Here is a 23,381-nt window from a genome sequence, read left to right on the forward strand (position 1 = left end):
CATGGAGGCGTCTGTATGTATGTTCGTGATTCCTTACGTTATGAAGTTCTATATCCGACATTATTTGGCGCGATCTTTGAAGTCTTATGGGCCAAATCCCCCTTGAGCGCCTCCTTGTGGGCATACCTTCAATTATTGTTTACCATCCGTTTACCATCCGCCAAGTACAACCGATTATTTGATTTTAAACTACTTGTACGAGTTGCTATCAAAAATTTAAGGCCTTCCTTCTGACTGTGGCCTCATTCTTTTGGAGGATTTCAACAAGCTGAACTGCTTTCGTCTTAGGAACGCTTTCGGTCTCCATTGAATCGTCCCGTTTCCAACTCGTGGACAGAGTAAACTGGACCTAGTTACCAATCTCAATGCATTTGATGATTTGCCCGAAAAGTTGCCTCTCTTTGGGCTCTCTGTTCACGATACTGTGGAATTACAACCTCAGGCTAAACGGGACTATCAGATGAATAAAATCCGGTTGAAATCAAGAGACCTGCGGCCAGCAAATCGTCTGGCTATATGGACTTATCTCGACCAAGTCGAACTTGGTATAGTCGTCTGGTAGGATGAATAGAGTCGTATGAGGAGAAAATACCCGCGCTTGATATTTGAATATTTTGCTTCCCCCTAAATCTAAGACGGTCATTGCCAACGAGCCTCCATGGATCAACAAACTACTCAAATTGTTAATTCACCAGCGCTAAGCAGCCCTTGCTCGTTGCTCCGCAGCCCCTTGCTCCGTGCTCCGCTAGTTTCGAGATCAGGCAAAAAAATGTGATAGGGAGAACATTTATACAAGGGTTTTATCCTTGGGCCTTAACGCAACCTGAGAGGTTTGAGGACAAAAAACAGGGGGGGGAGGGGTGGAGGGGATAGATCGCTGTTTGATAAAAGTATGCTCTGCTATAGTCTGTAGTTTAGCTTGTTAGGGCTCACGAGTCTTACGTTTTGTAAAAAATATGGCCTTCAAAAACAATAAATATGTTTTGTAACGTTCTGCTAATGACACTGAAGTATGTTCATCATGTATGATTCGTGTTAACTGTAGAAGCATTTTAGGCGTGCTTGTAGGTATATGGGCTATTAGGCTATTTAAGATTCTGTAAGTTATGCAAGAGCCACTCGGAGGTATCTCTCTCAACTTTACTTTTGTGTTTATTCACTACTGTATTTTCTTTATGATGATGTAACGCTCGCTGTATCCTGCATCAATAAAGGAGATGCCTGCTCCTGATGCTGTGTTTGTGTTTGTTATGTTGTTTACAAAATATTTTATGATCGTTTCAGGGTGATTAGAGTATAAATGCTTTTAAAACCGAGGGCCCGTAACACCATAAGAAAGACCTGATCAGCGTTCTTTTATTTCACTCACGAGTGGACAAGAAGAAGCGGATACTATGATCCATCGACTGACAGATCCTATCTTTCCTGCTTGGGATTGGCTGTTTTCAAAATTGCTTTTGATCGGTTCACATTGTTTTTTTGACTTTTCGTAGCACGAGAAGTGTTCAAACAATTTTAAGAGGCATTGAATCGAATTAGAATAAGAAAGCACCCCTTTGTGCTTTGTGAATCAGTTTCGCAATTCTTTTTTATATTAGCTTTTTTCTATAGAACCTCTAAAGGGGTGTTTTCTTGAAGCTATGTAATGCGTTTCTCTGGGCCCCTTGTATATAATGGTCTTACCTATGTTTGAAGGCTCATCTGTAGGTGTAGACACTAGTCTTAAGTGTGAGGTGAAACCTGGATCACATCAAAAAAATTAATAAACACATAATGTAAGGATAGAAATCTCCAACTTGAGCAAGAAATCTCCTATGAGTAAGGGAATAATTTTATTTGTGAATTTGTTGATACTTTTGTTTTTTAATGATGTCGCCTTAGCACCGGCCCAGAGGAAAAAAAAAAAAAACTAGGGAAGCAGCTGGAAATGAACCATTGCTGTGCAGTTTGGGATAGCTGCGGAAAAACAGATTGGGACTACCTGGACAGGTTGCATCTACGAGCAGCTCATATCATTGAGGGGCGTAAATAAGAAAATACTGACAGGCAGCACTATTAGCTGGCCCTCCTTAGAAAATTGCAGGAAATTTCACACATGCCTACAGGTGTTTAAATGCATACATGGTCTCGCGCTCGCCTATCTTTTGAATGAATTTAGTTTATCCCTCCAATATCATGCCTACAATACCAGATCGAGTACCTTTCGGGCTTACCCCTAGGTAAAGCATCTAGATATCAAGGGTCCTTTCACTACAAATGTGCAAAGGCGTGGAATACTCTTACTTACTAATCACGAAACATAACTTCACTGGCTAATTTTAAGAATTTTGTTAAACTTCATTTATGTAATTGACGTAATATACTTTGTAATGTAATATACATCGAATATCTTGTGTGTAAATTGTAATTTGTGCAGTGGGCTCCATTTGTATTCTATATTTCTGAATAAATTTTGTTTTACTCTGTATATCCTAAGCAGGCCCCTATTCAAACCAGCTTGAAGCTGAACTGGGTCAGTCTACCGCTGATAAATAAGTAAATAAATAAATAAATAAATTGGCCTTTGGTGATATAATCAAAGGCTGCCATTTTTCTACATTTACGACAATCATATATCTTCCAGCCTGACATTATTTAGAAAGTACATTTTGATGAGCAACCGGTACGATTATTTATACAACAAATCTTTTGACATGCACTTTTCATCTTCGGTAGGACAACTTGTGATTTATGTGCCTTATTTAGTTATATCTTATATTGAAAGAAAGTAAAAAGACAGAGAGATGGATTGACGATTATTACCATTAATTGATATTATTTCTAAACATTGCGATCTTTCTTCTGTATTTTAAGGCAGAATTGAAAGTCTGACCATGTCTCTAGGAAGGTAACGACCACAGCTGTTTGGAAAAGTGACTGGAAATTTGCTGCACTTTTGAAGATGGTTCTGCAAAAATGAATCCAAGAAAGACAGCAACGAATGTATAAATTCCGTTGCTCGTCAGTGTCTGTGTTTTCATTTCCTTTCTGTTTTTTCTGTCGGGACTCAGGCTTCTAAAGGTCAAAATTTTTTTCTTATGTATATTGCCATTGTAGCTATGTTCCTCATTCTTATTACTTGAAATGTTAAAATTACCTGGCTATGGGTATGACGCATTTAAAAATAGTGTGTACTTAAAAGCTAGTGGTTTAAATTATGCCAAAATTTCACCTCTCCTTCAAATTGTTTATGTTACGGAGCCATATATGATTTGGAGAAAATAGACGCGTCGTTGTTCGTATTGCCTTTTGTATGAGGCAAGTATTGGTCTAATCTTCGGACAAAGCGTTCATGCTCTGATTTTCCTCTGGTGAAAAGATAGTAAAAAAACGATTTGTCAGAGTCCACTCTGGGCAATTTGTCAAAATTTAATCGAGAATGAAACCCTGTAATTTTCTTAACCTTCAAGAGTGGAGTTCATATTAGATGGTTGACTAATCTCAACCTGAAGAAACAGTGTGTCATCCACAATGTAGCGCCGCGAATGAAGTTCTAAATGAGATATGAAACAATGAAAACCCCATCCAACGTTTTTTTCTTTCTCGGGCCTTCCAAAGCTCGGAATCTCTCCCCCGACGGTCTCTTTGGTAAAGTTTTCCCGATGGTCTGGATCATCCTGTTGATCAATTAACGTGATCTTCACTTTCTTATCGAAGGGCCAGCGTAAAACTGCGTCACATTCACCTTTCATTACAACGATGAACACCGAGAGGTGAGTGTTTTCGCCATCTCCATGCCCGTTAGGGTGAATTTCTACTCTTAACTTGTAACCAAAACTTTCTGCTTCACTTTTGGTGTAAAATGCATCACTGCCTAGTTCCTCTTTTCCTCCGTTTTTGGCTTCTTTCAAAATCTCGCTGAAACTGTCAATCCGCCAAAGAAACAGGTTGGTATGTTTTACGCTCGACAACTTTAGCAGTTTCATGGCATTTTTCAACTCAAGTCTTGTCTCATTTAACAAAGCTTCTGTGTTATTTGATTTATCTTCTGTCTTCTTCAACTTATCTTTTGTGTTATTCAGCTCATCTTCTGTTTCATTTAACTTGTCTTCCGTGTTGTTTAATTTAATACAAACTAAATCAAGATGGATTCTTGTCGCTGATTCAAGATGATACTCCATTTCTTGACGTTGGATCTACATAAAAAATTTATACTTCGTTTACCAGATATTCTACAGACTATTATCTATACCCGTAATTTAATCAGCTAATTTAATTCGAAGTTCTTTTCGATAACGGTATCACGTGATCTTCAACACACTGGTCAGAATCTTTTCTGTTGGTGTATTTCCTCGAACTTTCGACCAGAAAGGTCATTTATCACATGGCTGCCTCCATAAACTTGCAAGATCAAGTTAATACTATGGAAGATTGGCTATTAAGGGCAGATATTGGTCTATCTACCTTACAGGCCCGAAACTGTCTGCTTCATTTCGAAGCTGCTGGGAACATTTTGTTAAACAAAAGACTGGCTTCCAGAATTCGTCTTGACAATATCAAATACGAAGCAAACCACGATGAAATCTAAGGTTATAAGGTACATGATGCGTTTCTCTGGGCCTGTTATATGAATTTCTCACCTTTGCAGTACAATCCATTCCTGCATATGGACAAGAAATTATGGTCAGCGGACAGTCACCTTTTGTGTGATTCGAAACCTGCATCACATGAAATAAAGGACTTGAATAAAAAGGAATGGCACGCACCAAAATTTGTCAGTGGAAAAGAGCACTAAAGGGGTAGCAGGAACAAACGTGGGCGTCACGTTAAGTTCTATAGCCTTTTCTCTGACAACAGCCTGCAGAGCAAGCTTAGTTTTGGGGTTGTGCCTAAATCCTACCAGCTAAGGGGTACGCTCGAGCAGCACTGGTGACGACTTTCTGAGTCAAGCGATTATCGGTAATTGTCGGCTAATTCCACTATGACGCACTATTCCAGTTTTACTAACAGTTTAGCGACGTGACTGAACCAGAAATAAACATTATTACATGCTTTACATGTGATGAATACATTGTTGATTGTTTACATTGTTTAAATCAAGGAGGTTTCGCTCAATTTTGTATGGCTGTTTCCTTCAGCCTCGTCGATCATAAGTTTCTTGTTCAGCAGAGTTTTAGCTTAACACTGTAGTCGCTAAGATCAACGCTTGCAAAGGTAAACAAAACTTATGAATAGTATCGACACCATAATGCCTTTGTCTTGGTGCTACTGGTCCGAAAGATCTCCAAGATGAAATTTTATCGTCTTGTACCTCTAGCCAGTAGGATCTCAGGAGGCTTAGAAAATACTACCGGCTAGAGGTACAGCTTGCATATTTAGTCTACTTTGCCCAAATGTTACTACGGTTTGCTTTACATTATATTTTTTCTTCACTCCAAATTAGTCTTACACTCCTTTTTAACTCGTGAATTGCGCGCATGCGCAAGAGCGAGTTATAGATACGATGTGGGGAGTGGCATTCGCTCGCTCGCTCGCTCGATTGGTCGATTCCTGTAAACTTTTTTTAGATTTTAGGCTTTTGAGTGCATTTTATAGTTTTTGGCGAGCAATAAACAGACGGAATGGCGACCTTTGTTGCTAAGAATAGTGGTGGGGTGAAAAAGAAGCCAATGATAATCTTAAAAGAGTTTTTTTTTTTCGTTTTAGTTTCAACAAGCGGCGCCAGCGACTGGCAGGCATGCAAGGATTCACACTGAAATAACAGAACAACCTTCGTTTTTCATAAAATTGTAATTTACAATCCTTGAACTTGAAAACAATCCGAAGATTCATTGAAAATATCACTTACTGCGAAGCGCTCGGAGTTTACAGATGTTCAAAAGCTTTTTCTGTTATAGCGTGAGATTGAGGACAAAATTGATCATTACGTTTCGTCGCGTGTGTTTTTCCTGTGAGAAGCAACAAAAGATGCCGGCGACTGACGAAATAACAAGTTAACACGAAAATCAGATAACACCTAAACAAACAATTTTAGCTACCGATTTTCAGTGAATTTTTAAAGAACAATTTTCTTTTAAGTTTCAAGACAATTTGAAGATTCAACATACAAACAACGTACTAAAATGCGAAAGTTACACACCACAAAATTGATAAATAGGCCTGAAATGAAATTCTATCTTGTTATTGATCATACGTTGCCTAGCACGTGACCTAAATCTACCCAGGCGGAGATCCAAAATGACGGTGGCAGGCTTGGCTTAGTTATATCACTCAAAACTCGTTCCCGTTTGTCTCATTTGATAAAGAGGGAATCGTTAATGTTTTCATTAAGACAGTATTGCCTTGATTTTCTAATATTTACAACGAAAGACAGTAAATTTCACTTTTCACCCACATTTACTTCCAACCTTTTCTTTTGAACCAGAGACAAAAATGATAGACGTTTAAAACACATGACATCATCCACCTTGTCAAATGTAATAGCATGATCATTTCAATTGTAATGCCTTCTTATCCCAACGTTACTTTGTTTCTTTGCTACATTAGCGAACACTGAACTACTGCTCGATCGTACTCTAGATATGACAATCAACCACAAAATTCCCAAAACCAGATAACATTAAACATAATCCAAAAAATCATGTGTCAATTCACGAGTTTGCTCACAGAGCACTTTGATTTAGTCTTACACTCATGTTTTCAAGAACAAATTTACATTTATTTATTTTAATTTGGTCTTGTACCTCTAGCTGGTAGGATCTGAAGGGGCTTATAAAATACTACCGGCAAGAGGTACAGCTTGCATACTTAGTTGACGTTGCTCAATTTTTATTACGGTTTTCTCCACATTCGACTTTTCTGCACTCCAAGTTGTAGTCTCACACTCCTTGGAATCAAATTTACTGTACACATTTGTGTACTGTGCCATCAAATAAGCGACAGTAAGTACACGACTAAGGAATAAGAAGATGTTCTGAAAAAAGGGATTCCAATGTAGTATAAGACTAAAATGGAATGCCAAAAAGTAAAATGCAAAGCATACTGTAGTAAAAATCGGGTAAAGTCAACTAAGTATGCAAGCTGTACTTCAAGTATTTTCTAAGCCTCCTAAGATCTTACCAGCTAATTAAGAAAATACAAAATGCAAATGTATTCATAAAAAAGTGATTCCAAAGAGTGTAAGACTAATTTGGAGTGCCAAAAAGTAAAATGTGGAGGAAACCAAAGGAAAAATTGGGCAAAGTTGAAATATGCAAGCTGTACCTCAAGACTACGACTTGGAGTGCAGAAAAGACGAATGTGAAGAAAGCCGTAATAAAAATTAGCCGACTAAGCATGCAAGCTGTACCTCTAGCCGATAGTATTTTATAGGCCCCTTCAGATCCTACCAGCTAGAGGTACAAGACCAAATTAGAATAAATAAATGTAAATTTGTTCTTGAAAACATGAGTGTAAGACTTAAAAAGGAGTGTAAGACTAATTTGGAGTGCAGAAAAAATAAAATGTGAAGCAAACCATAGTAACAATTGGGCAAAGTGGGCTAAATATGCAAGCTGTACCTCTAGCTGGTAATATTTTCTACGCCTCCCGAGATCCTACTGACGAGAGTTACAAGAAAATATATAGAAATTTCATCATGGGGATTTTTCTTACCAGTAGCACTATGACAAGGGCATTACAGTGGCGATACTATTCTTAATTTTTTTTTAGCTTTGCAAGCGTTGGTGTTAGCGGCTACAGTGTTAAGCTAAAACTCTACTGAACAAGAAACTTAAGATTGACGAGGCTCAAGGAAACAGCCATACAAAATTTAGCGAAACCTCCTTGATTTAAACTCAACAATGTATTCATCACATGTAAAGCATGTAATAATGTTCTTGTCTGGTTCAATCCCGTCGCTAAACTGTTGGTAAAACTGGAATAGTGCGTCATATTGGAATTAGCCGACAATTTACGATAATCGTTTGACTCGGAAAGTCGTCACTAGTGCTGCTCGGGCGTATCGCTAGCCGGTAGGATTAAGGCACAACCTAATTTAGGCGAGCGAGTGCTCAGTATTTTCTTAACGAAAATTATGGCCGCTATCTTTGATTTTAATGGCTGCGGAAAGCTGGGGAGAGAAAGAAATTTGTAGCAAGGGGGCCGTCGACGGTCAAAAATAAGGAGAGGGGTGGAGGTAGGGGAGTGAAGGTTACGCCTGCCCGAAGTCGTTGTTATTTTGGAAATTTCTGTTCGCCCACGAAAGGAGTTCCCTATTGGTGCGGTTAAACTCAATCACTAGCCAAATGTGTCATTTGAGCATCATTCTGACATTTCGCTCTTGTAATAATGATAATAGACAGTGCCTCCGGTTATTAATTTTACTCATTTTGATTGGTGACCTACTCATTTCCGTGCAACTATTCAGAGGGTGTTTTGCTTTTCAACAACCTCTTCGAGCAAGCGTCTTCTCGCCCTTCCCCCTACCCCCTACCCCCGCCGTCCACTCCGAATAAAACGTGGTCGGTGGGATAAGCGATAACAATTTATGTGGCTCTCCTTCGCCGTTTTGCGTTTTTCATCGACTGAGAGCCTGGAACAGGCTGAAAAAAGAATGAATGCGGCCTGTAAAGGTGGTTTTTTGCTTTTCAGTGAGAATGAGATATAACGGGGAAATAACATGAGAGGCTATAAATAAAGCAAAAAGGGAGCTTTTTGGCATTTGTCTCTCGTTAGCATCGTGTGCTTTTGATTATGAAACTAATTAAAGAAAATTTTGATCAGATCAAGTATCAGTAAGAATCATTGCATCCACCTTTATTTCCGTCGGAAATGTTTTTATGATTCATAATTTTGTATGTTTTACAGTATCCAATCTTAAAGTGAAAGGATGTAAATTGATGTTTGAAGGATAAATAGCATGTATCAAAGCTGCATCTAGTTGCAAAAGATTCACTTAAAACTTCAGATTGTATATCACAGATAAAGCTGAAAGTCTCACCATATCCCTCAGAATTGAACGACCACAGCTGTTTGGACAAGTTACTGGGAACTTGCTGCACCGTCTAATATGGTCCTAAGAAAAGAAAATTCAAAGAAACACAGGAATGCGGAAATTTGATTTCACTACGTTTCCTTTTTTTAAATCAATTTTCTTCGAAAATCAGGCTATAAAGAGAGTCTCAATGGTGTTAACCGTCATCCATAAAACGGCCAAAAAACTTAGCCTTTGGGCGTAAACATCGACAAATTATAAACCATTAGTCGTAAAAAAGTTGACCGTGAATTTTTCCTGGTGAGTGCAATGAAAAGACAGTAACAACTAGCCGTAAAGAGGCCAAACTTTTAACCAAAGCCGTAAAAGCCATAACCTCACTGAGACCTTCTTTAAAAATCGAAAATATATTTCGTTATCTGTTTACTCTAATTCCTATTCGATTTTAAGTGTCTCAATTTTTTCCACAGAAACATTAAAAGATTTCCTGGCAAGGAAATCTTTTAATGTTTAATTAATTAATTGTTGTTAATTATTAACTGTCATTAATTGTTTTTTTAATTTCCTCCACTATTACAATCCTTACTTGCATCATGCAGTCTGGATTGGGCTCCGTGCAGTATGTACATTGAAGGATTCTCCATGGACACACATTATTTTCGTGCTGTGTAAGATGTCTTCTTTGGACTTTTTCGTGACAGTTCTTGTTAGCGCACGGTACTTGCTGAAAAGGGCAAGATTCCAAGTGGATCTGTTCAACAAATAAAACCAAGGCAACTTAAGTTTGGGTATTGGTTCCTTGCTCTACCTGAGAAATTAAAAATGATCAAGCCCATCGTCTCTATGTCTTGGCTTCTACATGTAGGAACTTGAGCTATGTCTGTGGCTTTGTTATTTCAACAGAAGAAAACAGTAACTCATGCTGATAAAGTTGTTTATTGACATTTATCGTAATATACGTTATTTTTACCTTCTTGTTCCTCAGCTCTCCAGTCCATTCACAGCCATCACTTGGACATCTGATCGCCATAGAGAGAATCCTCCTCTCTGTTGCTTTATCAGGGAAAATGTCCTAAGAAATAATCACAGTGAAATTATTCCTACGTCGTCTTGGCAATGGTCAGACTTTTAGGTCACAATTATTAAGGATTATTTTGATGACTTCTCAAAAAAAGTCATCAAAATATTGCTAAATGATTGTGTCGGTCTTTACCTGCACTTAGCCGAGCAAATCACCATTACATTTTCAGTAGTTAAAAAGTTTACTTACCCGGTCTGGGTCCAGACTCTGCCTGTCTGCCGGGCAGGTTAAAGACTCTGTTTTACTCCGTTGTCTGCGAGAAAAATTAAATTATTAAGAATGGTAAAGAAATAAGTAAGGAAGGAAGTGAGCAAGGAAGCAGGCACGCAAATATGTACTGCAATTATTCTCATCTCAATCTTTACTTTTATCTTATTCAGTACAGTCAACGCCATTTCACAACAATGACAACGACAGTTGCTAATTCAACTTTCACAGCAGCATACAGAAAAGAATATTGAGGTGGATGAAGCCCTTGTTAGGATTTTTCCAAGCGAGTATATTTCATTGCATTGACACAACTAACAAGATACGTGAGATAAGTATATATTCATGTAATTTAGTGACCGCGCAATTGAGTTGTGGATGACGAATGAGACGAAATGAAACTAAAAATAGCAAGATAGGTTTAGTAGTATCGCAGCACTATTAGCACAAGGGAATGAATGTGGAGAAAAATTTTGAACTTTTAACAGCAATCACGCTTGTAGTAGATAATTGCTACCGATCGATTTCCGCTTTCGATTCTAAGATATTTGCTCTTTGGATAAGTGAGTATGAAACCCGTGTATTACCTTTGATAAGTGAGAAAACGTATCGTGCTTTTTAGAGGAGGAGGGCGCGTATTTTGATTAAAACCAATCGAATGGAAGGCTAGAAATTGAAAAATTGCATCACCAGGTAAATTACTGCAATGGTCATTATCATTGTGATTGATGTGTAAGATCATGCATCCGACCACCGTCCTCTAAATAGGTGGACTTTATGGACTTTGACTTTGGTAATGATTGAATTCAGTTGAAACACACTGATGACCTATCATGAATTCTCTAGGGTGATTAGATCACTTGAATAAACGAACAACAATCCTGAAAGCTGCTCATGATAAACTCGTACCTTCCAATGTGCTCGTCAAGACATCCTTTGCAATATCTGTGGCCGCATCTCGTTTGAACTGGTTCCTTTAGCGGTAAATGACATATGGGACATTGAAAATCTTCTTCAACTTCTTCCACAAAGTCCTCTTCATAGCCCGAAGGAAGGCGGTGATCATTTGATGTGGATTCCGCCATATTGAAATCCACCCGAGACTGGGAGTTACTACATCACGGGCGACGAGTGGGGGATGAAGAAAAGAGCGAAATATGAGTGGTCAGCGGGGAAACAAATTTAATACTTCATATAGAGACATATCAGTTATAGTTGCGGAAAACAATAGTGTTGTAAAGCCGAAATATCAACAGTATACTTCGCTAAATAAAATGTTACGCAATTTTTCAAAAGTGTTGATGGCACATAAATCTTTTACTGCTGTAATAAACAATAGAGGCATCAGAAAAGGCATAGGTGGCATCCGGAAAGGCACTAAGAAGAATTATATTTACGTTTTGTAACTTGCTGCGTGACGAAAAAAGAAAACCAAAACCGTGGTCCCCAAGTGAATTTTACGACTACTGTTCGTAGAGTGCTGCTCACCAGTTTAGTTTTTAAAAATTTTTTTTTTAAATTTGGTGCGATAGCTGTGGTCAGTTTTTACATGCAGGTTGCCTGGATGTACCTTTCACAGAGACGTGGGGGGGGGGGGGGGGGACAGAGACACCAACACAACATTTCACATGCCGTTCGCTTCGAAAATTAAGTTTTCATCCCGAGTTCATTTGTTAAATAAAATAGGAAAAAAAACACTTCGAACGGAAAACAGAATTATTTTAACGCCAGGATCTTCTGGAAAAAGGTCTCCCAAACGAGGGGCCCTGATTATTAATATTTAAGCATGGTAAACACATTAGCCTTAACTTGGCTGTTTCTCGAAGCTCAGTGTCATGCCTTTTTCATGTAAAATGAGGCGATTGAATATATATAATAAATACTAAAAGAGCTACAGCTGATGGAAATTTAAAATTTCTTATCTAAAGGCTGTGGAAACAAACTTGTTAATGACTCTAAAAATATAGAAATCTAGAACGAAATTTTTTATAGAGTTCCTTAGCTTTTCATTTTTCCGGAATCGAAAGTCGAGATTTCAAAATTTAAGTGAAAAGCAAACCGACTGTGATTTACGCCTTAAACAAGTCAAGATACTTTTTTCCGTCATACAACAAGTTACATATCGTAAATATCATTCTTCTTGATGCCTTTCCTGGTGTCACCGATGCCTTTCCCGATGCCTCCGTTGGTTAATATAGCAGTAAAAATATTGTTCCAGTCAAAGTGTTTGGAAAATTGCTTAACTTTTGAATTAGCGAAGTATAACCTGGTAATTAACATTTTGGCTTTACAATACGATTGTTTTCTGCAAGTTACAAAACGTAAATATAATTCTTCTTGGTGCCTTTCCGAATGCCACCGATGCCTTTCCCGATGCCTCCATCGTTTAATACAGAACTTGGGGCTGTCCTGGTGTACCGGTACACGGGGGAATTCCTATTGTTTTCATATCCATACATGGAGTTGTGACGCAGTTCATTAATGTTTTTGTGTACCGGTACACGAGGACACAAACTAGAACTTTGTTATGATAACGTATAGTTAAAAATGAGATCTTTGTTTCAAATTGTCCATCAAACACAGTCATCCGTGAACTGGTGAAAGTGGAAATCGAGAATACTTTTGCATAATTACCTTTGTATTTTAAATCAGCATTGTCTATCGGTCTCCGGCCACTAATTGATCCTATAAAGGCAGAATCCTTTTTCTGTCGAGAGCGCTCCATAAGTCACTTTTCAAGAAGGAATTGGAAAATGCACCAAAGAAAGTGAAAGTACTTTCCGATGAGTTCAAGATGTCATCGAGGTCGTTTCTTGCTCAGGCGGGTTAAAGGAAACTATGCACGAGGACCACCTGTTTGTCACAAGTGTTGTGATGCGACTCAGTCAAGCATACCCATTTCTCAGAAATTTTGTATTGTTCTGAGAGATTTGATTTCCGTTTAGTGACAGTCTGTGTGAAGCGGTCGACAGAAGATTAAGTTTGTTGGAGTAAATGCAAAGACTTGGAAAATGGAAATTTCTCTGGAAAACTCTCATTTACCTTCTGGTTATGGAGAGGATTTTATGAGTTCAATTGATGACGATTTACTGTGTTTAATTTGTCAACTTCCCTTGCGAGAGCCAGTTCTGACGAGATGCGGCCACAGATTTTGTCGACAATGCCTCGAGAAACATCTTGCAAGGTTTGCGCCCGTATATCTTTACTTCATTGTCACTCATCAATGCAAGTTACGATCTATTCATCGTTTAAAAAATTTCGATAAGATATATATTTTTTATATAAACGTGCTTGCAATGAGTCAGTCATGACATCTCCAAGAAAGCATAATATCGTTGAAAGGTAAACCGTGGATGACTAACATCTCGCACTCAATAAAGCTAGTAGTTTCTTGATTTCTGCTTGTTATTCAAAAAATGCACCCATTCGCGTCGCTCACTCGTGAAATATTTTTCAAGACTCGAAGAGAAACTTCTTATCGCCGCCCGGCCATATAATATCCTCTATATCTTTGCAACTGCGATAAATTTCTCAAGTTAGGTGACCATCAGCCCACAGTACGTTAGTAAAATAAACCTGGCTCTGATCATTCGTCTGTGTCGGTATTTAGGTTCTCGAAAGTCAAGTCTCTTTCACCAAAGATCGACGAAGCTCGAGTGGCATTTGCAATGCAAATCTGCACTTAACTTGCAGCACGGCCTAGCTTAAAAACCACATGGGTGATAATATTTTGAAATATCATCCGACGGGATAGGAAAACAAGTTGTTATATCTTATGTAGCATACACGCATTATGTATACATCTTATGTTGCATACATGAGTTCTCATCAATTAGTGTATATTTAAGCATCTTAATGTTTTTGAGGCCCGGTTCAAAAGTCGAACTTCCATACACTGCAAATAATAGTCAGGTTTGGCACATGTAAACTTCGACGTTTGAATCAATCGACTTCATTTCATACTTCGAACCGTTTCATGTACCGAATCTAATGCATACATTGTAAATACATGAAATAAGTTAATTTTTACTCAGAGCTCTGCACGTTTCGTATAATTGTCATGCACACACAACTTGATTTGCAACGAAATGGCGGGAAAAGCGGAAAATAATTAGAGTCTACCACTGCTGTCAGTTCAATGGAGTAGAAATTCTTAAAATTATGGTACTCTTTGCATGCCTGAAGTCATCTAGGCGAGTTTTTCATAGGAATATGGCAGCCACTGTATTGCTGCTCAGCAGCGAGGAAATTGCCAAAATTGTTCCTTGTCGATAATTTTTGTTTGAACCCTTCTTCAGTTTGAGGCACGTGACTTGACACAGTCTCATTCCATAAATGGTCCACCAGGTCTTGACAGACTTCTTAGCAGATCGAGGAGACATTGGAGATGCCTAGTCCTGACATTTCTGCAATGGTATAAAGATAATATCCTCTGCCTATTCTATACAGACAAATAGCAAGCCTCATTGCTGGCGATATCGGTTCACAGTTTGACGAATAAGGAAGGGTTCAATACGGTTCCGGGATGAAATTAAATGTTTTCCGGGACGCTCTGAAAGTTTTCATGAATCCTGCCTCTGAATAGGTGTTGCAAGCATTCCCCCCGCCCAGCCAATATCTCTTTTTAGCCGATGACAAGTATGAACTGGGCGAGAAATGGTGATGTTCCTTTGGGTAATGAGTAATACTAGAGGGCAAGCGAAATTCAAAACTCGTCTCCTCCTGGTAGCGAGGTTAGTTAATGCTAACTGCATCTTCTGCATCTGGAGTCGCCTTCTCCTACCCTCCTTCAACGCACTGGCTCTTCATTTCTACAACTTGTCTTTCCCGCATTTTTCTCGCCATTTTGGTAAGCAATAAACGCTGACCGCAATAGAGTCATGTTCACTTTTTCAATTAAATTCGATTTCATTAGGTTCGACGTTTGAATCAACTGCCAAACTTAATTATTTGGGTCGACCCAAATTGGTTGTTAGGTTCAGCACATGTAAAGTTCGACGTTTGAACCGGGCCTTTAAGGGTCAAAATCCGCCCCCAGCGGCCTCTTAGGGGCATATCTTCAATTACTGTTGCAACTGTTTACCATCCGCCGAGTGCAACCGGTTCTTTGATTTTAAACTACTTGTTCGAGTCGCTATCAAAAATTGAATCCCTTTCTCTTGAATGTGGCCTCATTCTTTTAGGGGATTTCAAGAAGCTGAACTGCTCTGGTTGCAGGGACACTTTCGGTCTCCATTCAATCTCCCGTTTCCAACTCGTGGACAGAGTAAACTGGACCTTGTGTCAATGTGTCTTTTCAAGCTAGAGTTGCAAACTCGCTTCCCGGGTTGATACACGCGCATGCGATAAACACCAAACCAAAATAGGATCTTTTCTTTCTTTATTCCTTCCCTATTCCTTGGGGTGTTATTATATCGGAGCGGTCAACTGAAATTATTACGTAAAGAAATCAGCTAAGTATGGTGATCATAGCTTAGGAATGATCTCGATTTTGGAAACGAGCACGTGGCAATTAAAGGAACCAAAAGAAAGGTAAAAACGAGCGATAAATTTCGCTTTGTGTAACGACTACGAGCTAGAGAACATAATCACAAAACAAGTTATTGCTTACCAATGTTCGCGGGTCTTGATTACTTTAACGAGGATTACAGTATAACTTGTCTCCTATTCAAGAAACGATCTTGAGCACACGGGGTTTTATCTTGAACTGATACGCTAACTATAATTTTCTGTCCAAAAAGAACTTATCACAGGGGCGTCAACATAACCAGAAAATATTTCGCAGCTTTTCTCGGAAGCGGTAACACTTAGCTTTAACGGAAGCAGTTACGTTACACCTTGTTTTTACCAATCTCAATGCATTTTACGATGTGCTCAAAAATTTGCCTCCCTTTAAGCCCTTTGATCACGATACTGTTGAGGTACAACTTCTGGCTAAACAGGATTATCGAAAGACTAAAATCCTGTTGAAATCAAGAGACCTGTGGCCAGCAAATGTCTGGCTATGCGGACTTATCTCGGAGAAGTCGAACTTGGTATAGTCGCCTGGTAGGATGCAAAGAGTCATGTGAGGAGGAAACACCTGCGCTTGAGACTATGATCGAGACGGGATGGGATATTTTGCTTCCCCTTTAATCTGGGACGGCTATTGCCAACGAGCCTCCATGGATCAACCAACAACTCAAATTTTGAAATCACGAGCGCCAAGCAGCCCTTGCTCGTGATGATAAAGCTTGCTTTCGTCGCCTTCGGAATCTTGTTAACCGCTAGCTGATGAGGTCCTGTTGGGCTGAATACTATGGACCCAAAGTCGAACATCTTAGAGATTGCGAGCCGCGTAGGTGGTGGAAAGAAGTTAAATCGCTCGGCGGGATGCAATCAGCCACGCACACGGATCCGACGTCTGTCCTGAAGCATATTGACTCAGGGTCTGATTCTAGTCCTAGTTCCCTTGCCAATATCATTAATAATGCATTTTTTGCCCCAATTTATACATTTATTCCTTTGGATCCTGAATTTTCTGTTGTTGCGCAACACACCGATTCACCAACGGTTACTGAGTTCCGTGTCCTAAAGAAACTCACCGCCCTTAATTGTGCCAAAGCTTCATGACCAGGCGGCATACCTGGCTGGCTGCTAAAAGAGAACCCGGACTTACTGGCTCCTGTGGTTACTGAGATCCTTAATTTCTCATACTCGACTGCTCCATACCTGGATACACGCCAACGTTGCCCTATTCCTCAACAGACCCCTCATCAGGCCTTGTGAAACTTTCACACCACCGTCAGGAACTGGTTGATAAATTATTCAAGAAAATAATTCAGAGCGAACAGAACAAACTCCATGACCTTCTTTCTGCTCGTAAGACAAGTACTTTGAACCTTAGAAACAAAGGAAAGCCGGTATAGGCTAGTGTTCAAGACAAAAAGATTTCGTAACAGTTTTATCACTTTTAATGCCCTAAAAGCCTAAACTATTTTATTGGACTATTTTATTGGAATGTTATATTCATTCGACGAAGTCTATCTACAAACGTAACAGATAGACAAACAAAATTTTATTACAAACTTGCTTTAAACCATTGATAGTTCTTTTAAGTGTTATAGTTGATATTATCCTTGGTAATAATCGTGTAATTCAATATTTTTCGTTGCAAAGCGATAATAAGTAAACCATTTATCTTTCTCCTTAGCTTCTAATTTGTCATTTATCACAGATTTTATCGGGGAAATTAGTCATATATAGTTCAAAGCGATTTTCTGTAAGATTTTCAAATGGCATCGCAAAGCAGAGAAATAAACTTTGTTTGTCGTCGAATGATATAGGAGCTTACTTTAGGTGACTGAATAATAATGCACTTGTATCGGCTATAAGATACGAACTTGTACATGGCTACACCGAACAAGTGAGCTATTCAAGTTCATGGATATAAGCTTATGTCAAAAGTTTCGCGTTATGTTCTTGTAGTCCTTCTCAAAACGAAATATAGCCATATCGTTCAAAATGTTTAAAAAATCAAAATCATGATTTATATTTTTTCTTTCAACAGGCAAGAAAGTCAACATCAATTCTGTAATTGTCCTGTTGATAGAGAAAAACTTGAGCGCAGCCAGGTACATAAAACGGGTAACACAAAAGCCTGGTTCATGCAGGAGAAAATGTAGATTTACTGGTCGAACATCCACGTGATCAGAAGGCTACTGAGATACGTTAGTGCCGTCGATTGTTGGAAGTAAATTCTCTAACACTCGTTGTTTGTTTGGTTGAATCTTCTTCAATCTCTTTTCTTCTCAAGTTGTTACGACGGGGACTAACCCCTATCGCATGAGAAAAGTGAGGGTCACCGTTTATAAAGTGACACTACCGATGACGCTACTGAGCTGTCAATCTTCTGTACCGTCATCGTTCCATCTCAGCCAGCGAATCACGTTAGATTGCGTATGACAGTTCCTGCTTATTAGGTATGCGCCTTCAAGTTAGGAATGCAGGAATGGTTTAAAGTAATAGAATATTTCCATTCCTTACCCCGACACCAATATAAGGAAACCCTTACGATGTTTCAGATTAAATATAGTCCCATTTTTATCGTTTAACACGATGACATCCAACATGGCGGTGAGGCTTTTTGTCTCAAGAATGACGATGTCTTAGATACCTAGGGAATATCTTTGCTACTTCCCTTCTTCAAAAAGCAGAAAATTTAAGCTTTGTAGCCCTAAACGTATTTCAGTATTACGTGAATGTATTCGTAAATAGATGGTTCAAGTACTTTAGTCAAAGCGTAACTTCTTTCAGATGTCTTTGAAGTGGGCACAACTTTAGCCGTGCACTGTAGGGTCTCAGAGTTGATTGTAGTCCAGCTCGCCTATGATTTAAATTTTGAGAATAAAATAAAAATAAACAAGTATAAAAACTTTCATTTTCATTTCATATAGGATGTATTTCCCGACAAAGCAACTGAAAGGAAGATCCTCTCGTTTACCATAAAATGCCGAAATGAAGGTTGCGAGTGGACTGGCGAACTGCGGGAAAAAGAGGTACAGTACCTCTCTTTTTCACAGACAGAGAAAGTTTTACTTTTATTCAGAGGGGTAATCATGCACACTGTGCTGAAGGGCTGAAAAACTATTCGCTTTATGTGGCAAAAGAAGTCCTCAAGCTTAAAATAGACTCAGGACATAAATGGCGTCCTTTGCCGGTTCTAGTGAAACGGAAATAAATTTTAAAACATTGAAAATGAGCTTATGCAACCCCCCAGAATAAAATTGTTCAAGGTTGCATAAGCTTCCTAAAACACATTCGACCTTGAAAAGTTTGAAATGCTCTTTAGTGATGGATATTTAAGGCTAATTTTTTTTTTATTTTTTTCGTGAACAGTGATTGAGAGAAATTCATACTTTTCTTCTTTTGGGTTTTTCCTTTTACCATGGCATGGTCAATCAGAGGACAATGCAATTTCGAATCTAGGAATGCTGAGATAGTCTCAGAAAAAAAAAAGCTGTCAATGACCCGTTTTTGTTTTATAAAGAATGTTGTTATACACATCTAGCTTTTACTGTTTGTGTCAACCTGAGTCTCAAACGTCGCCTTGCCTTGATTTTTATTATTTTCCTAGAATCATCTGCTATCCTGCAGTTTCTGTCTTGTTCCTTGTGTAAACGAGGAGTGTGATGCTGCCATCAAAAGGCATGAATTGGAAGATCACGTGATTAACAATTGTGAATGGAGTATGGTTGCGTGTGATTATTGTTGTGAGCAACACCCGAAATGTTTGATGCAGGTAATTCATTATACTTTGAGATTTCCTCGTACAGAGCAACAAATTTGAAACCATCGAAGGCAGTGACCATCATTACGGCACAAGACAGCACTAAGTGCTTGTGGGGACTCAGGGGGCAGTGGTATCTACCATGGTTTGGAAAGAACAGTTTGCAAAGTCTACTTTCCTCAAGGGATTCTCGTTCTTAGGCCTCTCTTGTCCTAAGGAGTGGAAGAAGGAGAGATCCTGGGAAAGAGTTTGATAGATTTATGTGCCATGTTGTAATGCTGCTAGCACAATGAATAATGATTAGAAGATTTTTAGTGGACCAGTCTATTTAAACAATTATGGACGTATTTATCTTATTCCCCTCAGAGGCATATGGACGATTGTACAAAGATGCCACTGGAATGCGCAAATGGTTGTGGTGAAAAAATCGTGCGAGAAAAGGTATGCGGAAAGTGGTCAGTCAACGTGGTATTTCATTGAAATATTGATCTTCTAAATAAATCTTTTCTTTAGGATAGAGTGAGACCCATAATGACACCGATTGTCCACTGGCCACGATCTCCTGTCCATATGTTGACATGGGGTGTACCACCAAGGTAATTACCGATAATCACTTTTCTTCTGTCATTTATCACACCACTAGAAAGTAATTAAAATTGGACACGAAAGCTGGTCACTTATAAAACTACTCTAAATAGTTACATAAGCTTCCCTGTGAATTGTTTTATCATTTAAAACCAGCATTTTTTCTTTAACAATGAGTATGTACTAATGTTATTCATTCGAAATTTACCATTTGAGTTATGGGGCAACAATGTAGCTAGAATTTTTGTCGTATCAGTTGGAAGCCCTTTTTGGTCAGCCGAGAAGATGAGAATTGTATTTACTCGACTATAGTAATCATGATAATATTAAGGCGGGGGGCAGCATTTTCCTGGACGAGCGCACTCGTAAGCTAACTGTTTTTTGTGGAAAAGTGTCCTTATGCTTCGCACTGTTCCGCTTTGCGTATAGTGGACTATCAGAGTCATCGTCGCGTTCGTAAACCGCGGCTCAGAATTGCAGTGTTTAATATACCTGAAAAACATTGTCCTTTAGAAAGACAGATTTACGAGATTGCCTCTGACATTTTCTGCACTTGTTTTTTTAATGATAGTTACATAAAAAGCTCTGGGGTATTTTGAAGTACTTTTCTCCCTATGTGCGACGTTTATCCGGGGAATGGGGGAGATGGGGGGCGGTCATGGGTGCAAACAAGGCCCATCTGCTCCGTAATATCTCAGCTGTTAGTCACATGTAGTTCTCCGTATCCTTTATCCCTCGTTTTAGATGCTAAGAAAGGAAGTCCAACTGCATCTTCAGACAGCTATGAGAATCCACTTTGAAAATGCCTGCAGAGTTTTCAAAGAGACCAATTCCAAACTTGAAGAGAAAGTAAGCGCACTTGAATTGAAGCAAGCGGAAATTGATCAGGAGAAATCAACTCTGCAAAAGCAAGTACGGGAATTAAAATCCGCCAATGCCGTTCTCGAAGCAAAGGTAACCGCCCAGGAGAAAAATGTGTCAGAATTAAAAAGCGGAAAATTTGCGTGGAAGATAATGAATTTCAGCGTCATCTTAAAAAATGCCAAGAGTGGGTCTGGGAAAGAGATATACAGTTCTCCATTCGTAACTGGAAAACAGGGTTACAAATTTTCGATTTGTTTACGACCCGATGGAGATCATTCAAAAAGAAACACGTACGTTTCTGTATTCCTACGTGTTATGAAAGGTGATTTCGACGCTATACTGCCGTGGCCTTTTCGCTGCAACGTCAAATTTACCCTCATTGATCAAAAAGACAGGATGAATGTGTCCGAGCGCTTCATCAATCGTCCTATTCAAAGACCGAATTCAGATGCTTACATCAGTACCATCGGCAGTAGGAGATTTATATCCCACAAGAATCTGATGACATCACAGTACCTTGTTGAAGACACCATGTTTCTTCAAGTGGAGGTTTGTCCACGCCTCTGAACACAATTCTAAAACACGGAGATGTTGGAATAGAATACTACAAAATGACAGAAAATGAAACTATAAACCTTAAATATTTGGATTACTTAAGATGGCCACGCATAAATTGCATATATAGACCTGTTTAAGTTTAAAAGGAAAATGTAGCTTAATATGCTGTTTGCAATCAAATAGTACGCTATTCCAGACTACATGGATTGTCGTACCGCAATAAGATCGAAAATAAATCTGCAAATGAGAACTTTGGGAGGGCAATGAAACCAAATTTGGTGTTAGCCTCTTAGGAGTTGGTCCCATGTTACGAAAAGTATCAGTCATTATGCGCACAACACTATAAAGCAAATTTTACTGCGAAAAATCGTTGGAAAATAGACGGATGATACCTTAAAAACAGACTTTAGGGATTATTTTCCCCGCCTTTGCTATGAGAATCACCCAACTTTACGTTTACAGTGCACTTTCCTATTAATTTTTAGTTGGTTGTGTTGTGCTGCGTCAGTTTCCTAAGGAACCAATAAACTTGGTTTACATTTTGCACATCAATCTGTTTTGATACTTTTTGAAATTACAAACATTCTAGGTATCTATGGATAACCACTATTATTTTTCCCTTTCTACCAGTGGTGTGAATTCAGGCTGTTAGGTAAAAAAGCTGACCCTAAGCTCACAGCAAAGTTGACCAAGAACACGATCCCGAGATGATATGGCTGACAGAAAGAATTCTAAGCCCATTTACAATCGCTACTTAGTCGGTTATTCGAAGTACTTCGAAGCACCACAACCGTAACCTAACCATAAAATTGGGTAAACATACCACATGACTAACAGAGCTTTCTCTGTCGCTAAAACGTCCGTATAATAACAGACCAGTAGGCTTGGGTTTGATCCTCACCCAACACTTAGTTTAATAATAACATTTATCAGAACTTCATCTATAGAATTAAACCTGCCGTTCACCTTCATTCCAGGGGGTCCCTTGTTTCTATCTGGTCCGGCTGGTTCAGCGGGTCCCTTAGAACCATTAAAAGACAAAGTAAGTTCGGGTTAAGAAAAGATGACAAGGAATTTTGGAGCCGTGACTGATAGATTTGCTCCAGCTATTAAAAGACGTTGCACTAGTATGATATGTCTTATTCTACTATTAATTGCAGAACAAAAGTACTTTAAGTTATGTTAATTTTACTTAAATGCAGTTAATCAGCAGAGATTATGTCCAGCAGATCAAGAAATCTAAAAAACAAAGTCAATTAAAAATTGCGGTTTGAAATAATTTGTGGAGTTTTCGGTGTAAATTCTAAGCCAAAAATCGGACACTAGCGTCCAAAATAAAAAAAATCAGACGCTAGTGTCCAAAATAACAAAATCGGACGCTAGAGTCCAAAATTGAAAATCTGACACTAGCGTCCAAATCAGAAATCAGACATTAGCGTCGAAAAACAAAAATCTGACAACAGTGTTCAAAATCAAAAATCAGACTTTATTCGTCAGAATAAAAAATAAGGTACTTGTGAAATGAAAGTTCAATACACACTGAACTGAACCCTTTTCAATTAACGAAGATTTTCAGGGTTTAACTTATCAACTTCCATCAGCAGATGCAGTCACATATTCTGCAGACAGTGTCTTGAATAAATTTTCAAAGGTTTGTGTATGTGAATTATTTATTACAACACGATTTTCAACAGGTAGGTCCTCTGATGTGATTTTATCTTCAAGTCTCCTTTCGTCTCCCGCCTCCGGCCAAAAATAATCTCATAAAAAGATGCTTCAAACGGCCCATGAAGGCGAAAAAATACCTCAAATGAATAGATTGATATTTAGATATGTAATTTTCTGGGCTTTATGCATAACCCCCG

The 23,381-nt window shown here is 38.7% G+C and overlaps 2 protein-coding genes across 2 annotated transcripts; one reads left to right on the forward strand and one right to left on the reverse strand.

Moving 5' to 3' along the window:
- Window positions 1-3,390: 3,390 nt before the first annotated feature.
- Window positions 3,391-11,326, reverse strand: LOC149042091 (TNF receptor-associated factor 4-like). The gene is made up of 7 exons (XM_089211556.1): window positions 11,151-11,326; window positions 10,224-10,287; window positions 9,924-10,025; window positions 9,540-9,704; window positions 8,960-9,034; window positions 4,620-4,697; window positions 3,391-4,175 (listed from the first exon to the last, which is right to left on the reverse strand). Exons 1-7 carry the CDS (start codon window positions 11,324-11,326, stop codon window positions 3,438-3,440), a joined length of 1,398 nt encoding a protein of 465 aa, XP_089067682.1. The 3' UTR covers window positions 3,391-3,437.
- A 1,838-nt stretch (window positions 11,327-13,164) lies between these two features.
- On the forward strand, window positions 13,165-22,068 carry LOC113677403 (TNF receptor-associated factor 6-like). The gene is made up of 7 exons (XM_089211503.1): window positions 13,165-13,425; window positions 17,791-17,854; window positions 18,677-18,778; window positions 19,357-19,521; window positions 19,876-19,950; window positions 20,028-20,105; window positions 20,839-22,068. Exons 1-7 carry the CDS (start codon window positions 13,253-13,255, stop codon window positions 21,523-21,525), a joined length of 1,344 nt encoding a protein of 447 aa, XP_089067629.1. The 5' UTR covers window positions 13,165-13,252; the 3' UTR covers window positions 21,526-22,068.
- Window positions 22,069-23,381: the final 1,313 nt, after the last annotated feature.

The sequence above is a fragment of the Pocillopora damicornis genome, chromosome 7 (assembly GCF_964200805.1).
Source record: "Pocillopora damicornis chromosome 7, jaPocDami1.2, whole genome shotgun sequence".
Classification (NCBI taxonomy): Eukaryota; Metazoa; Cnidaria; class Anthozoa; order Scleractinia; family Pocilloporidae; genus Pocillopora; species Pocillopora damicornis.